This window comes from Zonotrichia leucophrys, chromosome 5 (assembly GCF_028769735.1).
Source record: "Zonotrichia leucophrys gambelii isolate GWCS_2022_RI chromosome 5, RI_Zleu_2.0, whole genome shotgun sequence".
NCBI classification, from domain to species: Eukaryota; Metazoa; Chordata; class Aves; order Passeriformes; family Passerellidae; genus Zonotrichia; species Zonotrichia leucophrys.
Genome location: NC_088175.1, coordinates 25910840 through 25930213, shown reverse-complemented (window position 1 = coordinate 25930213; position 19374 = coordinate 25910840). Strand labels below are relative to the sequence as shown.

At 39.4% G+C, this 19374-nt stretch overlaps 1 protein-coding gene across 1 annotated transcript; it reads right to left on the bottom strand.

The window, feature by feature from the left end:
- Positions 1–17200, bottom strand: FAM98B (family with sequence similarity 98 member B). Its single transcript, XM_064714499.1, has 8 exons — positions 17000–17200; positions 16111–16259; positions 15198–15332; positions 14331–14509; positions 7704–7784; positions 7204–7320; positions 4685–4852; positions 1–3219 (listed from the first exon to the last, which is right to left on the bottom strand). Exons 1-8 carry the CDS (start codon positions 17062–17064, stop codon positions 2848–2850), a joined length of 1266 nt encoding a protein of 421 aa, XP_064570569.1. The 5' UTR covers positions 17065–17200; the 3' UTR covers positions 1–2847.
- Positions 17201–19374: the final 2174 nt, after the last annotated feature.

Here is a 19374-nt window from a genome sequence, read left to right as displayed (position 1 = left end):
TAATTTCAAATACAGTACTTTATTCCTCAGTGTTTACAGCTGTTGACAAAAGCGTCTCTCAATTCCTGAAAAAAATCCCTAACCTTTTTTTTCAGATCTTCAACAAACAAAACAATATTAACTTAGGTATTCATTAAGTGCGAATAAACACAAAAATGTTCACAAACATATATATGAAAATCTTTTACTTACAACAGAATTTTTGAAAATACTTTTTTTTCAAAACAAAACTTAAGGTTGAAATCAATTACTTTCATGGTGTTATTGCATTGTTTGAGAAATTAAAAGCATACACTCTGACAAAAGGACAGCAAAGGATACCTCCATGAAATATGGTGGTGCTTACTTTATTTTTTAATTACTGGCTTCACATTTTGAAGTTATTTAAGAAAGACTGAATTGGCCAGATTAAAAAAAAATCTCCAGCCTCTTTGTATTTCCATATTTTACATGGTCTACATACACATAACTGAAATATGATACTGAAATAATTCAACTGTTAGAATTGAAGTGGACATGTACCTGCTTCATCTGATGATTTACTTCATTCAGAACTGTCCTGCCTACTAACAAACAGGATGGACTGATGAGTGTGAAAACACCAAGGCACATCCACATCTGCAGTTACAACAATCCAACTAAACTGCTGCAATCTTACTGCAATCCAAAGACTAATGAAACCTTTAAGCATAGGTAAATAATTTGTTTTTCCAACTGCAGTTCCTTGATGAAGCCACATGCTTGACTGCTGATTACTTGTAGCAAAAAGAAACATTGGGATGAGCAGACAGAATTTAATCTTAAGGCTTTGGTTGTTAAAGAGCTGCTCTCTATTCCTTTGCTTACCAACACTTGCTCCAAGCTGTCTCATTTGGTATGTCACTGGTTTGGGAGCTATTCCAGAGCATTAGGCAAAAATCAAGCTCAGGACCAAGAGAACCAGCACTGTGCTCCCATCAGGGGTCTCTCCATAACCACTGCAGAGGCTGCCAAGAGCTTAGGCCAGTAAGAAGCATAGAAAAAAAATTGGCAAAGCAACTACAGTGCTAGCAGTTGGGTGACATTAAGCAATTGCTGCAGAAGTTCACATCCCAGCTAACATGTTCTAGCAAGCAAAACTTCAGCTGCTTTTTGTCAGGCACCTGCTGCAACCCTAAAGCTTGGGTAAAGCCATATATATCACATTAGAAGCAGCATTCTGAACCACACTGATGAGAGAGGAAATAACAGAAGAAAAGCTTTTGAAAGACAGTAATTTGATTTGGAACAGAACTTTACATTCATGCATGAAGTTGCCAGTGAAACAGGACATACGTATGTTTATGAAGGTAAAAAAACATGTTTAAAGCATACCAATGGACAACAACAGGAAAATTGTGCAGAAAGAACATGTAACTGAGGAACATAAATCCAAAATCAAACCCCGAAGTTCAACCTGCAGTTATGCCTACAATTACAAGTGCTTCAAGCCTGCTGTGCTATTTAATCATCAGACACACCAGGTTCATCAGATGCCTTCCTGAATGTCTCTGCAGTGCCCTGACCCTGATAAACACTGTCATGAGAACATTCTCAGGCAGCATCCCCCTCCTACCTGTTCTCAGAAGCGCCCTCACAACATGGGAGAGCTAAAAGATACTGGGCAGCAGAACCTGACTTCTTTAAGTGACAGCACTAAATTTAATTCCTGTCTACATATATTGACAGCCCTGATGGTATGTCAGCTAACTCCTTCTAGACTAACAATGTGAGGGAGAAGACACCCATACCATGTCAAGACAGGGCTTCTTTTAGGTTGGCAGAGAGAGAAATCACTGAGAAAAGGCAACTGCTGCATGAGGTGTCTTGTTAACTAACCAGACAGCTGGTGATTCCCAAACACAGAGCAGGCAAGGGAGAACAGAATAATTTTAAAAAACTAGGGGAAAGAAAAAAAGGTGAGAAGAAATATGTTCTTTCTTAAAAAGCTCAGCTTATTCCAACTTTGTGTCTCAAAGCTGATACAAAAGGATATACACACAAATTCATACCAGACATGATGTCTACAGGTGTTCTGCCCAATCTGATTTAAATTTTTTTTTATGAAACACCCACAATGGAAAACAGGTAAAATGAAAATAAGACACTATCAAACCTCACTATGATGAGTTTACAGTACACGCTCTGACCATTAAAGAGTGTCTGATACATTATGAACACAAAAACAACCTGATTCAATTAACTTATGTAGAGTATTAAATCACAGTGTTACTATAATGTGAAGTTCTACAAGAATAATCAAATCTAATTGAATAAATTTCACCAAAGCCTTAAAGATTTTAACATTTGAAATGAAAATTCATTTACATGAATGAATCCATGAATTAATTTTCATGAAAACTATGAATGAAGAACAATGACATGAAGAGAACAAGCCTGAAAGCAGCATTCTTGAGTCTTTTAAAAGTGGTTTCATCCAGTTCTTAGGCCTACTTTGTTTTTTCTACACAAGATTTTGGAGCAGGAGAGTAGACATGCAACATGCAATAATTAGAGAGGTCTGACCATTAATATATTTTTGTTTGTTTAGAAAGGGTTTTATTCAGTTTTCTGAGACTTATTTTAAATAAAATGACATAAAAAACACCATATAAGCAGTATGAAAAACAAGGACTTCAGTCATCAGATTTTAATATAAAACATCAGTTAACTAAAAGAACTCAGTGAGAACATCAGTTGGTCTAATGAAATTACTAATATGGTCATATTTAATTCTAACCTAAACCCGAGTCAACAGATCTAAATTCCTAGTACCAGTAAACACCACCACTATATTCTGCCAGTTACTCTGGTAAGATTTACAGTACTTCAGTATCTTCGGTATCCTCCCCCTCCCCTTCCACCATAGGGATCACCATAGCCTCCCCTGCCACCATAGCCTCCCCTGCCACCCTGGAAGCCACCTCCACCCTGGAAGCCACCTCCTCCTTGGAAGCCACCTCCTCCTTGGAAGCCACCTCCTCCTTGGAAGCCACCCCCACCTCTTCCACCGCCTCTGAAACCTCCACCTCCTCCTCCTCTACCCCCTCCACCCCCCCAGTTACCCCTTCCTCCACCACCACCCCCCCAGCCACCTCTTCCACCACCTTCTTGTCTTTTTTGCCATGGAGGCATTTCAGGAGGAGGTGGTTCAATCTCTGTTGGTCTGCCTCCACGGTCAGGGACTCTCCCCATCAGAACCTGTATGGAAAAGCAGGTCATTTTCAGAGTTACAAAATAGCAGTAATAACCTGAAGAGACACAGGATTTTCTCCTGTGAACAGAGAAACGCTGCTTTCTGATTTCAGGAAATTTGGCCCCTCAGTGCAGTGCCTGACAGCAGAATCACTATCTCCTGTCCCTGTAACACCACAACAGAACTCTGAAAATGTTCTCATTTTTCACCTCTAAAACAGAAATAACTGCAGCTAGCTGGCTCATATTACTTTTGTGAATTTTTAATGAAGAACACTGCAGACCTGAAGCATTAGTATTGCAATAAGCAATATACACACTTCATATATAATATATACAAATGCACATGTATATTCATGCAGAAAAGCCTTCTTATGATGTGGGTCTTCTACTTAAATTTCAAAGTTCAAGTTCAAACCTAATCAGCCAACAAAAAAAACCAACTGGTAACCTGATGTGCAGTTCTCAAAGGCACACCAGTTTGGCTAACATTAGAAACTACTGACACTCAGTAAAGAGCCAGAACAAACAAAATATGCAACAGGCTGCAGTAGCACTTCCAAGAAAAGGAAAAAAAAAAGGCATCTTGACTAAAAACTGCACTGGACAAAGCTAAGCAAAACAAACATCTCTGAAGAACAAAGATGTATCCAAGTAAGTCTTTTTGTTGTTGCTTTTGTATTTCCTAAACTCTCTGTGATCAATGTTAACATTCCCTGATCAGCCCCAGGCACTCCAACTGAAGTCCTCTCAAGAGAAAAAAAAACAACCCACCTTTCTCTGAGATCCTACAATAATTAAGAAATTTCCAAGTGTTAAGGATCAAAACATATTAAAGTATCTAAGTGTTAAGGATCAAAACATATTAAAGTATCTAAATGAGGTAAAAAACATTATAAAAATCTGTAAATACAGGATCAATATAATCAGGTTTAGTCACCACTGGAATGGTGAAACTCACGTCACGACTTGCAAGCTTCAGCTTTTATCACCCACAAGAAAGCAGCACTAGGTTGATTCAATACTGCAGCAAACCAGGTAATTTTCATCAAAATGACATTTCTACAGAAACTTTTGTGATTTATAACACACTGATGAACGAGATGTAGGTTTACAAACCAAACAATATTATCCTGGCAAGGCAGCTCAGGAACTGATATCACAAGTAGTTATATCTATTCTTGAGGTGTGCAGTTCCACTGAACTCAAGAGGTTACTTACATATATACATACATCCCCCATACTTTTCCCCCTCATCTACACTACTCTATTTCATCCTGTTGCATGACTGACTGTCTAAGAAGATCAAAAAAGGACTTTCTGCAATGTTCACCAGGATACTGCAAACCTTCCTTTCTTAAATGGAAAAAATGAAATTAAGGTACCAAGCAAAACCAGTGTTTAACTCCAGAATCCCTTCTGAGAGGTCTGCAAATGCCCATGTCCATTTCTCGCTGCCAGAACAGTGTACCTTGTTGATAGCACAGGCAGTCTTCTCCCGTGTTGAGCCACTGCTGGTTCTTATGATCTTGGACAAATCCTCGCGAGCAGCGAGAAGGTGAGCCAGGGAAATGGTGGACTTGGGAGACAGCGCGTGGCGCTTGGGCTGATAGATCCGAGCGATCTCATCTGTTTTCACCTGAAAGAACACCAAACACTGCTCACCTGCCAGGTATCAAACACACCAACAGATTACTATAAACCATGTGCTGGTGTAAGTTTCAATTTGAACACAAGGTGAGGTGTGGCTTCTGAAAATACAAAATGTATTACAAAACATAGTGCCAGCTATCAGCAGTTCTATTCCTGCTGGTGGAACTGTTACACAGAACGTGCTGCTGGTTATGTTTAATTGAGGCTGAAACTTAGCACCAGTACAAAAGAAACTCCTCTATCCACCAGCATCGAACAGACTCTTTAATGTCTTCCAACATGTCTACAGACTAAAACTTAAGGAGTCCATACTGCTCTCTCAAGAGCTTTACATAACCATATTCAACAGATTGCTTCTAAACATAATGAAAACAGAACAGCTTCAACATAAAGTAAATTTGTGGAAAAAACTGAAAATGTATCAGTGCAGCAAAACACTTTTGCAAGACATGAAAAAGTGAGACTGAGAAGAAGACAACATTAGATATTTTCCAAGCATGCTCTGATGCTTCATTTATTTAGCAGAAAAGAAAAATAAATATACTTTCTGGGAAAATCTAGAATGACCTTCAGAGCGAAGTAACACATTTGTTATTGGGTAGACCAGATCAAGCTGAACCTTTACAAGACTGTTCTGCTTGGTAATTACTCCACCATTTGTGAACCCATTTCAGTCTGCAAACTTAGCCCTCTCGGAGGCTGAACAAGTTACAAAGAAAGGAAAAAAAAAAATCCCCAAAATGCCGTACCATCAAAAGCAAAGAAACTTTTCAATATCTATTTAATGGTGGAGAAAAAAAGGCAAGCTACCAATTTTTAAAAAGACAACAATTTGTCTCTCAGCTTAAAAACCCAAAAATCTCTAAATTACATCAATGCCAAAGCACTTTCAATCCCCAAAACCTTCTCAAAGAAGTTATGAACATTCTTCAAGAGAAATAGGGGAAAAAAAAGATTTAAAACAGTATGTTATTTTGAATTAGTAGGTAACCTGGTTATTTCTGTAACTGCATTGATTTCATATCAACAGTCTTTACAAGACAGGAAAACGAATCATCTGACTACTTTATCATCAAAAATTTCTTTAAACTATTGTTCTATTTCAAAAGGGCATTCATTGTCTTTATGGAACAATAGCAAGTGACAAAGTTTTAGTCTGCTTAAGTTAGTCATCAGTCACATCAACTACATTTTAGAAGGATACTTTAAATTTGAAGGTACATAATTGTACTGGTACAGCTGTGAGGAAGCTATACAAGCAGGGACATCTCCTGGCTTCTCTGAGCTAAATGCCTCCCTTTTCCTTTCTTGCAGCATGAAACATCACAACCCCTTCAGAAATCAAACAGTGAGCTGCCCCAACGCAGCACAGTAGCACCGTGACTCATGAGTTCCAGTGATGTTTAGTGAACTTCACACAGTTGATTCTGCACGTGTCAATGACAAATTGCGACGTCACAAAGACTTGTAACAATCCAGACTTTCAATAAGCTTTCCAAGTTTTAAGATTTATTCAGCTTAAGCTTTCTAAAGAAACCTTTGGAAGGAAAGCTGATCTTGTCACTAATGAACAAAATCCTCTGCCTCCAGCTTCCCACGTGTCTTCATCAAATCACAAACTACGTGTGTCTTATCTCCCTACTCTTTGGGATACAAACAAGATACATTTCCAGCTCAGAAACACCATGACTATTTTTTAATATACAGAGTTCTAAGAAACAGTACAAATGAAATTATCACAATTAAAGCAATACCAGCAGAAAAAATACAGAGAAGTGCTTTGGAATGTTTAGTGACTGAAAAGATTACAAGCAATTGTGTGACTTTCTCATGCAAGCTACTATTCAAATAACCTGTTCAACTGAACAGCTGTTCATCTAGCAGAATCCAAGACAGGGGGCAGTCAATGTAACCTCTCAGACTCTATGAACAGTACCTTCTTACACCCAATTTATGTTAAGGCCCAGTACTTGTCTTACTTTTGAATCTGCACAAGGTGCAGAGGTTCCCTCCTAGTTTACTTCATTGGAGGGTGTTAGATACAGAAAACAAGGAGATGGAAACTTTAATTAAAGTGAGAAACCCCAACAAAGGATGCTAGAATTCCTAATTGTGCAGCTATAAACAGTCAAAAAGGATAGATTGTGCCATGCCTGGTTAAATCCATCCCCTTCCTCAATACCTAGGATTTGGACATTACAACTTGAGATGAGAACAGGCTGGAAAAAAGATAACAGTGATGGAAGTGTATTTACATGGCATGCATATTCTGTAGGAAGACTTGGTGAACAGTAGCAGACTCCCACCTACAGGAAGCAAAAAATTCATCAAGTTTACCTTTGCTCTATCAGACCAGCCAAAAGACTGCACAGTCACATCGAGCCTCTTCATCAACATCCGCCGCCGACACTCGTACTCACTGCAAAGAGCATCATTGATCTTCTCCAATCTTTCCTGCAGGGTTACAGTAAGAAATTCAAACAGACAAACATATAAAGTTATAGAGGTCAATTCAAACTTAACCCCATCCAATAACTAAGATGTCTATCCCGAGGTGACCACTACAAACTGCATAGCATCTTTGTAATGCTACAGTACTATGCGTGTACAAAATGATTTGAAAATGAGCAATGGATGAATCAACACAAGGTCTGTTTTATAATGTCAGTTCTGGAAGTATACCTGATTATCACCATTAGTATTTAGCAACTGAATTTTAGTATTAATATTCAGCAATAGAACAGTGACTGCAAAAAGGCAAAGTTAAATGAAGCCATATGCATTTATTTTGACCATGCTGTTAAATACTGAAAAGAAATGGAGAAACTTTTCTTTACCACTTGGTCAGAGTTCAGAGGTTTTGTTAGCAGTGATTTGCCCACATGGTTATTTTTAACTTTGGAGAGAATGTCCTTCACCTGAAAAAAACACATGCATCTCAGAACACAAATGATATTTAGATTTATTTCAGCAAAATTTGTTACAATCTCATTTTGCTACTTAGAAGATCAAACACAGCACGTTTGTTTCAGCAGACTCATGAAAACAAACGCGTATCTTCTAGCTTATGATCCACTATAGAAAGATTTCCTGAGTACTTTTGTAAGATGACCAGCCTCTATACAAAAGTATTTTATGGCACATCACTTCTCCTCCCATTAACAGAAAAACAGTTATATAGCAAATTTATCAAGTGCATACAGGAAGTAGGACTAGCTAAATTACTCATTTTAGATACTACTAAGTGTTGAATGACAACAGTTGGAAGTTCAGAGCTCTGCTGCCAAATGTTACACTGGGCTACAAAAAATCTGGTGATGGGTGTTATGAAGAAAGGCAGAAGATATGACAGGCAGTCATTCTCTCTCATTAATTTTATTCTAATCCTACACCTGGACCCAGTTAACATTATGTTTAAAACTTTTGCATTCACCCCAAATCATATTTGCTCATACTTCTTGCACTAGTTCTTGCCCTCAATAATTAGAGATGAAATATGCTCTCTCTACCTTCCAAACACCACTGCATTTTCCTCTCTCATTACAAGAAATCTCTCCCACCTCTTCTTGAGTGAACTTCTTTTGGCAAAGCTCTTCTAAAATCATGACCAGGAATGCCCACAACACTTGTACATAGCCTGAACATAATCCAACTGATTTTTCAGCTGGAGTTGACTGCATGCATATTATTGTTCCTGCAAGTTTTGTAAAGTCTGATGGAGAGAACTACATCTTCATTTGCTTTAGTAAATAACTATGAGGAACCAAGCAAAATTAATAAAACTAGAATTAATTTTCTTTTATATGTCAAAGGAAGGATTAAGGTAGAGCATGATCTACAGTAAAACCTGTAACTGGGGACAGCCATTAGATACATCTGCAAGTATTATAAGACTTCATGCAGGCACACAGGTATTTACATTACATTTGTCACAAAGGCATGGTTCAAAGCTCAGTTTTGAGCTTCACATGTTACAGAAATATCGCTAATTACTGCTACCAAAAAAATTTCCAGAAGTCAAAAACCAAATTCTGGAGCACCTAGTTAATTTTTAAAACAAATACTTAGAAAATCAACTCTCATATGGCAGGATTTTTATCATTATCTCAAATTTTTTTTTGTGTATATGAAGAAAAATATCTGATCTCGAATTTTCTGTGAAAACCAAGGTTTTTGTTCTTTCTTTTTACATCGCTGCTGGGCAGCACTCTGACAGGCTAAAAACACAGTATTCCAGAAAAAGTCTGAGGAAAATATATTGTGCAGTGAACAAATAAAGGGAAAACACTGTTTTGACTCTAACAGAAAAGACAGCCCAGCAGTATCTGAAAAGTGGCAATCTAATTAGTGTAATACCCCTGTTATTGTATTCAATTCATATCAAAAGAGGTTACAATAAGGGGTGAAGTTCAATTCCATGTACCATACTGATCCCAACACTCCTTCTCTGATAAGTCTTGCTTCTCTGTAACCTTTTTCTTTACAAAAAACACTCCAAGGTTGTCTCTCTTCTGCATATAGCCAGTTTTTTTTACTGAAGCGCGTACACGGTGCCATATTCCACTCCAAAATGCAACTGCACCCAAGCACAAACTATGTTTGAATTTAAACAAACGTTTGAAGATCAAAATCAAAAGCCAATAATCAACAATAGAGCAAGATCAGTATGACAAAAAGAGATGAACAGATCAGTAATGAGAATAGAAGGAATGAACAGTAGATGAATTAAAAATTCTATGGGGAAAGAGATGTCAACTCATATACCACTGTGCTCAGAAATATTGCCTCAAAGTTTGAAAGAAACAGTCTATCAAAATGAGATCAGCTGCCGAAACAAAAACCAATACAGCAAAATGAAAAATCCTCCATGTAATTAACAGTTAGATTGTGAATGAAGATGTGAAAGCCAGTGATGCTGAATACTACCTAGAGTTTAGAATTATTTTAGGTCTGCAGCTGCAAGGACAACTAAGAGGCAAACGGAACACTGGACTTCACATATGAAAGCCACATTCTGCCATCACAAGTCAATCACTGCTGCATACTCCTTATTTCCATGAACTGAAAAGTGAAAGGAAGTTTAGAGAGAACAATTAAGGAAGATAATCAATGAAAATCAGAACTAGAAGAAACAAGAGCAGCTAAATGAAACAATCCTTTACTGACTGAGAAACTGCCCCCAAATTTCTGCAATGTTTTCTTTCCAAGTTAGAGAACACCTATGTAATTTTTACCCAGCACTGCTTTACTAATGAGTAACAGTTAAGGAGGAATCTCTTCACTGATGAACTGGCCTATACTCATGCACTGGTCTATGTTTCTGACACACTGTAGAGTCATACTCAGATTCTCTGCTTGCTCCTCACTCCCATCAGCAGGGCCCATGGGGACTCCTACAGATACAATATGAAACAAGCTGAGCTGCCTTACAGCTGCAGAACACAGGGCTCAGCCAGGACTGCTGACAGAGCTGTGAGCACAGGAACTCTGACACACAACAGTCTGCCAGAGCACAAGAATACAATGGATGTGAGAATCTATGCTATAACCTGTATTCCCACACATGATAGTTGCCCTGGACCAAGAAGGATATGCAGGAGTTTAAAAAACCCACCACAACCCAGAAAGAAGTCTGCACATACAAGTGGAAACAAAACCAAATGCAGTGCCCTGATAAAAGAGCAGTGAAAACATACTCAAAGAAACATAAACCAAACTGTAATAGCCAAATCATCCTAATGTTTTTACACATTCAGGTATAAATATAAAACCGAACAATTAAAACTAGATGTAGACAAGTATATTTGACTATATGACATACCATGTAATCAATGACCTTGGTAACACTAAAAATTTATAGGATTGCTTTGGGAGTTCACACAGTCTCTAAATATAAAATGAAAACAAATAGGCCACTGGATCTGCTTGAGACAAAAAAACCAAATTCAAATCTGCTGCATAAAATAAACAGATATTCTACTGTTAACAAATAAAGTGTATCCTTACTGAACATGACACTTCTCATCTGTTTTGTAATTTTGTCCAACTGAAAAAAAATTAGCTCCCATTTAATTACCATGTTCAATGTATTTATTAAATATCCTCATCCTCTGTCAAAACAGAGAAATAATTTTTACATTTAACACCTTTTGCACAGAAAAACATCATATATGTATGCACCTCCAGAGTTTTTCAAAATTTTGAAAAAAACCTGACCTGTGGAAAGGTGTTATATTATTAATTTAAAATAGCAACACTTAGAGGAAAGAATGTTGCCTTAATTAGTCATAAGGTGTACTGTACAGTTGCATAGAGATCACCCAAAATCTTAAGCACAAAGTATTTTTAAGCCTGTTTCATATACCTGCAGATAAATTCAGTATTTATCTAACTTTAAATACATTTTTGTTTGACCTGATGTCTGGTGAACAGGACAACTCTTTGGTCTTGTTCCCTCCAGTTACATTAATTCTTACTCTCCAGGCACCATTACATCTGTAAAATTACTACAGATCAACAGTCAAATGAAACACATTAATTTAAATAATAATAAATTCTAGGATTTCTACCCAAATATATAAAAAATATTCTTCTCACACTTCATTTAAGTGTTATTTTAGCTTAATTTTGACTTAGTTTGTTCAGTAGCCCTTTGTAGTTTCTTTTCATTCCCCTGATATGTGAAAAGTAGCGCAGTATTTTTAATAATGTGGGCCAAAAAAGTTCAGAAGTCTTTTGAATAATATCACATTAAAAGTTTTTTCAAATAAACAATATTAGAATGTCACTTTGTAATTAGGTGTGAAATTCACACTATCTTGATTGGAAAACAGCCAGATGTAAGCACTATTTACAAGGCACAACACTGGCACAAACTTTTCTGAATCTTTCATCAATGTTCATTTAGAATTTATGGAGGTTTTGGCACTAAATTTCAGGTTGACTCCTAGATTTCCTCTTCGTAAATACCCTTTACAAGGGAACAGCATCTTAAACAACTTAAAAATTACTATCAGTTTTTCAGTACTGTATAATAAGATATGCTTAGTGATAGAAGGCTGTAATACTGTTCATTTATCTCTCATTTTCTTAGGTATATTGATAACCACAACCCTAGGTAATTACAGGAGATGAAAAAGATACTTGCTATGATTGTACACTCAAAGTTTGAGCTACTTTAAAACTCATTTTGAATGAAGAAAGCAATCCTGATTTTATAACAATCTCTTAAATAAACTGGAAAATCACTTAAAACAATAAATGTTCTAATGTTCCATACCAAAATACAGTGTGTGATCTGGCCTTTGGTAGGTTGCTGCTGCACAGCCCAACTATTCTCAGAACTACTCCCACAGCTACTGACAATGCTGAAGATGCTAGACAGAGACAAAGAGTAGACATGTTGAAATGCTGCAGATACATTTGCAGATACACTAAATAAAAATACTAGATCAGTATGTAAGTCTGTATGATATAATACTAAACATCAACACTGCAATTTTATGCAGAATCTAACTAAATTAAAAGCCAAAAAATATTTGGAAAAATAAATATACTGTTCCAAGTGAATTTGTGTTCATATTTTAAAAAAGTAACAAAACAGTGCTCTTAAAAAAATGTTTACAAAGCCAATGAACTTTAATTGATGGCACCACCTTTCTAAAGCAGCTATACCTCTAAGTTTAGGTCTCTAACTCTATCTATCATCTATCAAACTTGTCCTATATTAAAGTAATGGATGAAGGACAAGCACACATCGCAGAAATTCTACAAAATCTCCTGCAAGGAGAGATTTTCTCCTCCTTTGTTCATAAGGGATGAAACACACAGAGAACAAATTACACTATAAATGTGGAGTCACAGAAGATGAATGAACTAGTTTTGCCACCTGTCTACACCCTGAAGTGAGTACAAGTGCTATGACCACTGTGGAACTGACAGACCTGAAAACTATTGGAAAATAGTCCAGGCAGCATTAATTAAAAAAAAAACAAAAACAACAAACAACCAAACAAAACCAAAGATAAAATACTCTTCAGATTCTGCTCATTTTTAGTACTTCTGAAAGTGTAATAGTTTATACAAACCGGGATGGCAACACCATGCACAACTGAAGCCTGTGATGCTGTCAGATAGAAAATGTCAGACTTTGCAAAAGGTGACAGACACCAGGTGTCCAATAACTCAAAGAAAACATTCTATATCACTATGTGTGTATGAAGGAATGGTACTCCAGGTCTGGTCTTGCTGTTCCACAGTTGCAGAACTGGAGTCCTGTCCCTACAACGCAATGAAACTAAATCTGCACCACAGAAATGAAGCAAGGAAGGTCACAGCCTGTGAACACACATGGATGCAAACACAGCTATCACTCACAGAGGGAGATCAGCACAACCAGGCCATTAGTTGTCAGATATAACTTTGACATTTTCATTCCCGAAACAGTGCTAGAATTGTTTCTTCATCCCTTCAAAAATATTTACTGAATGTAAAGATTTCCTTAGAACTAAACAGATCAAGCACAGATATAGTGTAGGAATAGGCAGTTCCACCTGCACCCGGGTGATGTCTTTTATAAATTAACCTATTTAAGGTTTTGTCTTGTCACACTGAAGACAGATGTAAGAAAATGATGCAAGTAACAGGCCCTCTCCCCAAAATCTCTGAATGTTCAACTGCCCAATTGTTGATGAGGAAGAATGAAAAAAACAAGCACAATCATGTCAAATTATTAAATTCAACGACTCAGAAGCAGAGGGAGTTTTCATTCTACCCTACAAGGCAGATCAGTCACTCTCTCCCCAAACACTAGAGAGGGATGAAGAGCAAAACTTTCAGCTGTCTGAGAAGATAAATTCCACCTCAAGAGCCTATTTACATTCTGCAGTAAGGAAATCAGAGTAAGGATCACATCAGTGAAATGAGTTAAAACTTGGAGGGATACAACAAAAAGAACTATCTTGCTGACTAAGGTTTAAGTTGGCTTATTCACTGAATACCGGCAATTCAGGCATTTTCATCCTCTTCTGTAACAAATCCACACTTGCAATTAAGAAATTAATAAGCTAAAAAGGACTAATTTAAGTTTTGGATATTAAATGTAAATACATTCCAGAAAAAACTACAGGTATATAAATGTACAAACAGTTATTACCCAAAGTTTTCTGCTTGCTACAGCACATCTGAAGGGGTAAGATGACAGGAAAACTTCTACCTTAAACTTGCATGGCAAAATATGTCTGATCAGGTACACTGCAACCCTCAGGAAAATGCTGAAATAATTCACCTCATAACTCAAACAGTTTAACTTATAAGACTAAGCTGGCTTTCAGAATTAAAATTCTTTTGCACTTGTCAGATAGGGTTTTTATGGGTAAGACTGCTGGGCTCTCAACTCTATGATGAATGCTTACAGGGACAGTGCTTACAGTTTAGCAGTAGTGAGAAGATGTAAAAGCCCATACCTTTTGTTCCACACTGGTTAACAAGGGAGGAATACCAGAAGATGAGGAGTTTGGCAGACCCAGTGCTTCACAAATAGTTTGCATTTCCTGAATAATTTCATTGTGCTTTTCCAAGTGAGAGCCTTTAACTTTCTTGCTCTGCAGTATCTTTAAAGCCTGAAGTTCTGTACTTAGAAATACTAGAGAGAAAAGCATCATAAGAGAAGATTTAGAGACACTTAAGCATTTCTGCATCCACATTCTCAGTACAGCTACAATATCTTACATTTGGAAAATAACTATGATAAAAGAGAGACTTTCTCAGTTCTCTCCTGAATAGGTCAGTATGTTTCCTACTCTTTACCTCTATTTCCTCTCACCTGAGTTCCTACCTCAGTCTACACACTGCATTTAACTGTTCAACTCCCTTCTGCCACCAGATCCCAAGTTCCTTGGCTAGTTTCACATTACCACACTGGTTCCTGCTGCCACTCCTTTGTCCAAGTCCAGCTTAGACATTGCTTCCCTCAATTCTGCTTTCAGCACCTTCGGATTGTGCAGCACTGCTGTTCATGCTGCCCTCTCACAAACACAGGGAACAAGGTCTTAGTTTAGGTGAGCTGGAACAATTGGATCAAGAGAGGGATCAGGAGGCCTCAGTAGGATGCACCATACTTTTAAAAGAAATTTTAGTTTCTGCTAAACAGCTTTCTAATGCTGCTCTATTTTTCACTTGGCACAAATGAGATGATGCAGGCTGAGCTAGTATGTAAGGACTGTACACATCAACTGAAAACACAAAGAACTCAGCAGTGTAAATAGTTCAGCCATGATAAAGCATGCACATAAAATACTGTATTATAAATGGGAAAAATGATTATTACTCACAAAGGAGTTTAAGACAATCTTCTTTCTCTCTTAATCTGTCTTTGATGTCTCCAGACACCAGTGATGTATATGGACAAGCCATTTCTCTCAGAAAGCCACTAATTTCAAGCTGGAAGCTCTCTATATCTTTCACTCCTATGGAAATAAATGCACAATTAATGGCTTGTTACAGAAACATCAAAATGCAATCTAATTTTTTAATGCACACTTCTATTGCAGATTTCAACAGCACAAAGATTAACCACCTACCACACCAGTAACATTTTTCTTTAAAAAGTCCTACATATAAGAAGGTATGCCTTCTAATAGCACCTTGCACTCATGCTTTGAATGAGGTAATGCTACAGCAGTCTTTGAAAGAACACAAATGACCATCAGAAGCAAGTGAACAGTCTATGTCACTATATAGCGTGTCAGTGTCATTTTCTGATGAAGAAGTGACAGGAGTCATGAGCCCATTATTTTCAGTGATTGCTTTTAGTTCCACTACTTTTTTGGTGAAAATGTAAGTAATATAAAATCTCATCCAAACTCCAGCCCACGGAGGAAACAATCAGGCAGTGCTACCAAGCACTCCAGGTATCCACACACGGTGCTGACAGGAACACAGTGCTGGACTAACAGACAGAAAACACCCAGCACTGCAATTCATGCCATCAAAATATGATTACATGAATGCACTTTTCACATTAATGTTTATCTAAAACCACCTCAAATCACCTTCTTTTTTCCTTTTGAAACAGTCTTCAGAACAGAAGACCTTAATCTTAGTCTAAGAGCCCCATATGTACAACTATCAGCCTGAGTTTGGCTACCTTTCAGCTTCCTTGTAAACTTCAAGACTAATTTCACTATTAGCTGAACAGTATGGGTCTAAATCCATGGAACAAATACTAAATTAACATTGATATACCATCTGTTGCAGTGATGCTTTCTTCCATATTACAAAGTGACTTTATCTGGGAACCTAACCAAATGCAAAGTTCAAAAAATTCTGGTGAAGACAATCCATTTTCTGCTGCTTTTTTCAGGGCCTCTTCCTCCAACAGGGCACCCGTGTACCTGCACAGACAGATAAACATTAGTAATAAGAAGTAAGCATAACATAAAATATGTATATTTTCAAATTATTTTACTGTAAGCTGGTTAGTAACTACATTTAAAGGAATTATTCTTTTTACATTATTTTCTTGTCAAGGAATAATTCAGATTTCTTTCTTTTAAACACACCAAGAAGTTATTGGTCATTTATATACAAAGTAGTTTGTCAGAAAACATGAGACAGGCACTTTCACATGTGTATGTGAAAACATCTTGATCTCTCAGAACTCAAGCGTTAACTCAAGTGTTTGGTCGAATTTCCTCCTAACAGTAACAACTGACTGCCCAGCAGTAGTGGGAATGACATAACGGAAAAGTAAATTTCGCACAGTGTCCCTCACCACGCCAAGCGCATCGCGGGAGGTGGGCAGGCACCAAAGAACGAGGCGCTGCCCCCCAGCCTCCAGCACCCGCCGCGGTCCGAGCGCGGCCCTGCCCCCCAGAGCACCCGGGCTCCCCTGCCCTCCGGCACCAGAGCCAGGCCGGGCCCCCCGCCAGCGCCGTGACCCCGCTCCGGCCGAGCCCGGCCCCTGAGCTCCCGAGCTCCCGAGCCCCGGCGCCGCCGCAGCGCGGGGCCCGTTCCTCCGCCGATGCCGCGCTCCCGGTCTCTCCCGCCTCCGGCGCGGCCTCTCGCCCGCGGCTGCGGCTGCCCGCGGCCCCTCGCTCCTCGCAGAGGGGAGCCGCCGCTGCTCCCCGGTTACCCCAAGGCCTCCAGCGCGTCCAAGATGTCGCTCTCCATTCCCGGGCCCGGCGGTAGCTCCTTCATGCCGGCGCCGCGCGGTGCCCGCCTCAAACCGGCCCGCCGCAACCCGCGCCCGCCGCCGCGTTCCGCTGCCGCCGCACGGCAGCCCCGGCCGGGGGCCGGCCCCGGGCTGCCCCCGCCCCTCCCTCGGCTCCGAGGGGCCGCTCAGCGCCTCGGGGCCAGCCCCCGCCTGTGTCTGGGGGTGACCCTTCTATACAATCCGGCTCTGCCTTTGCTCTCTTGCTGGGGCGGCCTGGGCTCCCGGCCCCTTCCCCGGCGGGGCTCGTCTCCTCCTGGCCCTGCGGCTGTGCTCTGCATTCGGCCCCAAAGCCCCCACTGCCCGCTGCAGTCGCTTATCCCGCTCCACCGGGTGCCAGCCGCCTGGAGAAACACGGCACCGGGAGCGGCCGCAGCCACCCCTGGGGCTCCGGACATGGCTCCTGCCAGGGCAGCCAGCTCTGCCACCCCACCCCGAGCCCCCTCTGGGACGTGCTTCAGAAAAGCAGGTGTCGAGACCTGGACTTCTGCGTTATTTCTGTGACCTCTCAAATTGAGAAATTCTGCCTGAGATGGTGCAGGCCATGTCTGACGGGAATCTGCAGATTTTCCTCTCTGGGGTGGTGCCTCAGCCCTGCTTGTGCTGGTTTTGGCTGAGGTGGAGTGAACTCTCTCTGCTGTGACTTGTATGGGACTGTGCTTGGGGGCAGTGCTGAAAGCAGGGTTGATAATACAGAGATGTTTTTGTTATTGCTGAGCAGTGCTTGCACAGGGCCAAGGATTTTTTTGCTTCTCATACTCTCATAGTAGCCCACGTGTGAAGGGACTGGTGGTGCTGGGAAGGGACACAGCCAGGACAGCTGATCTCTACTACCAAAGGGATATTCCAGGCCATGTGGCATCATGATCACTATATAAAGCTAGGGGGGAAGGGAATAAAGGGGGATGTATGGAGTTGCAGATAATGGCATTTGCGTTCCCAAGTAACTCATGTCCTGGAGATGGCTGAACACTCCTAGTGGGCTCATGGGAAGCAGTGACCTAATTCCTGTTTTGCTTTGCTTGCATGCACAACTTCTGATTTATGTATTAAATTGTCTTTTACCTCAACCCACAAGTTTTGTGGCCTTTGCTCTTTACTTTTTAACCTATGTGTGTTTCCATTTTTTTGATTCTCTCCCAGAGGGAGACAAGGAGGGAGCAAGTGAATGGTTGCATGGTGCTTGGTTGCCAGGTGGTGTAAAACCACAACAGCCCTTTTGACCTTTTTTAACCGGTGTTTTCTTATATGGACCTTCAGAAAAATGGCTAAATTTATGATGAAGACCAGAAAAGCATACAATCAGATGGAAGTAATTATAACATAGATGTTCTTAATGCGTGAAATCTCTACAATTTTAGAACTATTTTGAATTATTTCTGTTTAACAGAAGATGGGGCTTTATTGAGTGCTAAGCTTTAAAAAGCGGGAATCAGGACAGCTATGACATCCTCCCACACGCACAGACAGAAATCTAGAAATTAAAAACATTGTTTGTGGCAATCAGGGGAAGGAAGAGCATCCTGAAGGCTGACACACTTATGTTGACCATATGTGTACATCAGTGCCTCAGCAATCTCTTTCACAGCTCTCAACTGGCTTGTACCATGTGGCAGAACTTTGATTAGCTTTTGTTTCAAATGGGCTAACATAATTTCTCTAAATGAAGGAGCATGCATCTAAGAGCAGAGATTCAGAACATGAACTCTTGCTCCTTTTTAAACATTAACATCCAGTTAGTAGAATGAGAAAACAAGATATTCAGAACTGGACAGAAATAGCCACTTCTCTTTTCCTTTCTTTTTTAAAGCTACACCTCTATGCCACCCAGAGTGATTCATCACTGTACAGTTGTTCTCCAAAATTGGGAAGTTTTCATATCAGTCAATAATGCAGGCTAAGACAAAGAACTGGGAACTAGAAGTGAAACTAGCATAACGTTATCAAAACTAAAAAGAAACTTGGTGATTTGAGAGATACTGTGTGGTACAAGTAGATGGCAGCAGTGGGTCTTGCTAAATATTCCTAATAAAAGTATTTTGCTAATTTATGTTACAGGAAGACACCTAAATTAGTAATTTCTCCCACTGCCTTTTGATAGCATTGCTTATACATATATATATATATATATATAATAGCCAAGCAGGTGTATCAGTCACCGTTTTAATTCCACAGGGTGCTCTTGAAAAATTGTTACTTTTCTGTGTACTAGAGATGTTCTCTGTATGAGGGAGGACAAATTTGAGTTTCCCAAACTGTCTCTTGACACCCACAATTGAAAGAGGATTTTGGTTGTG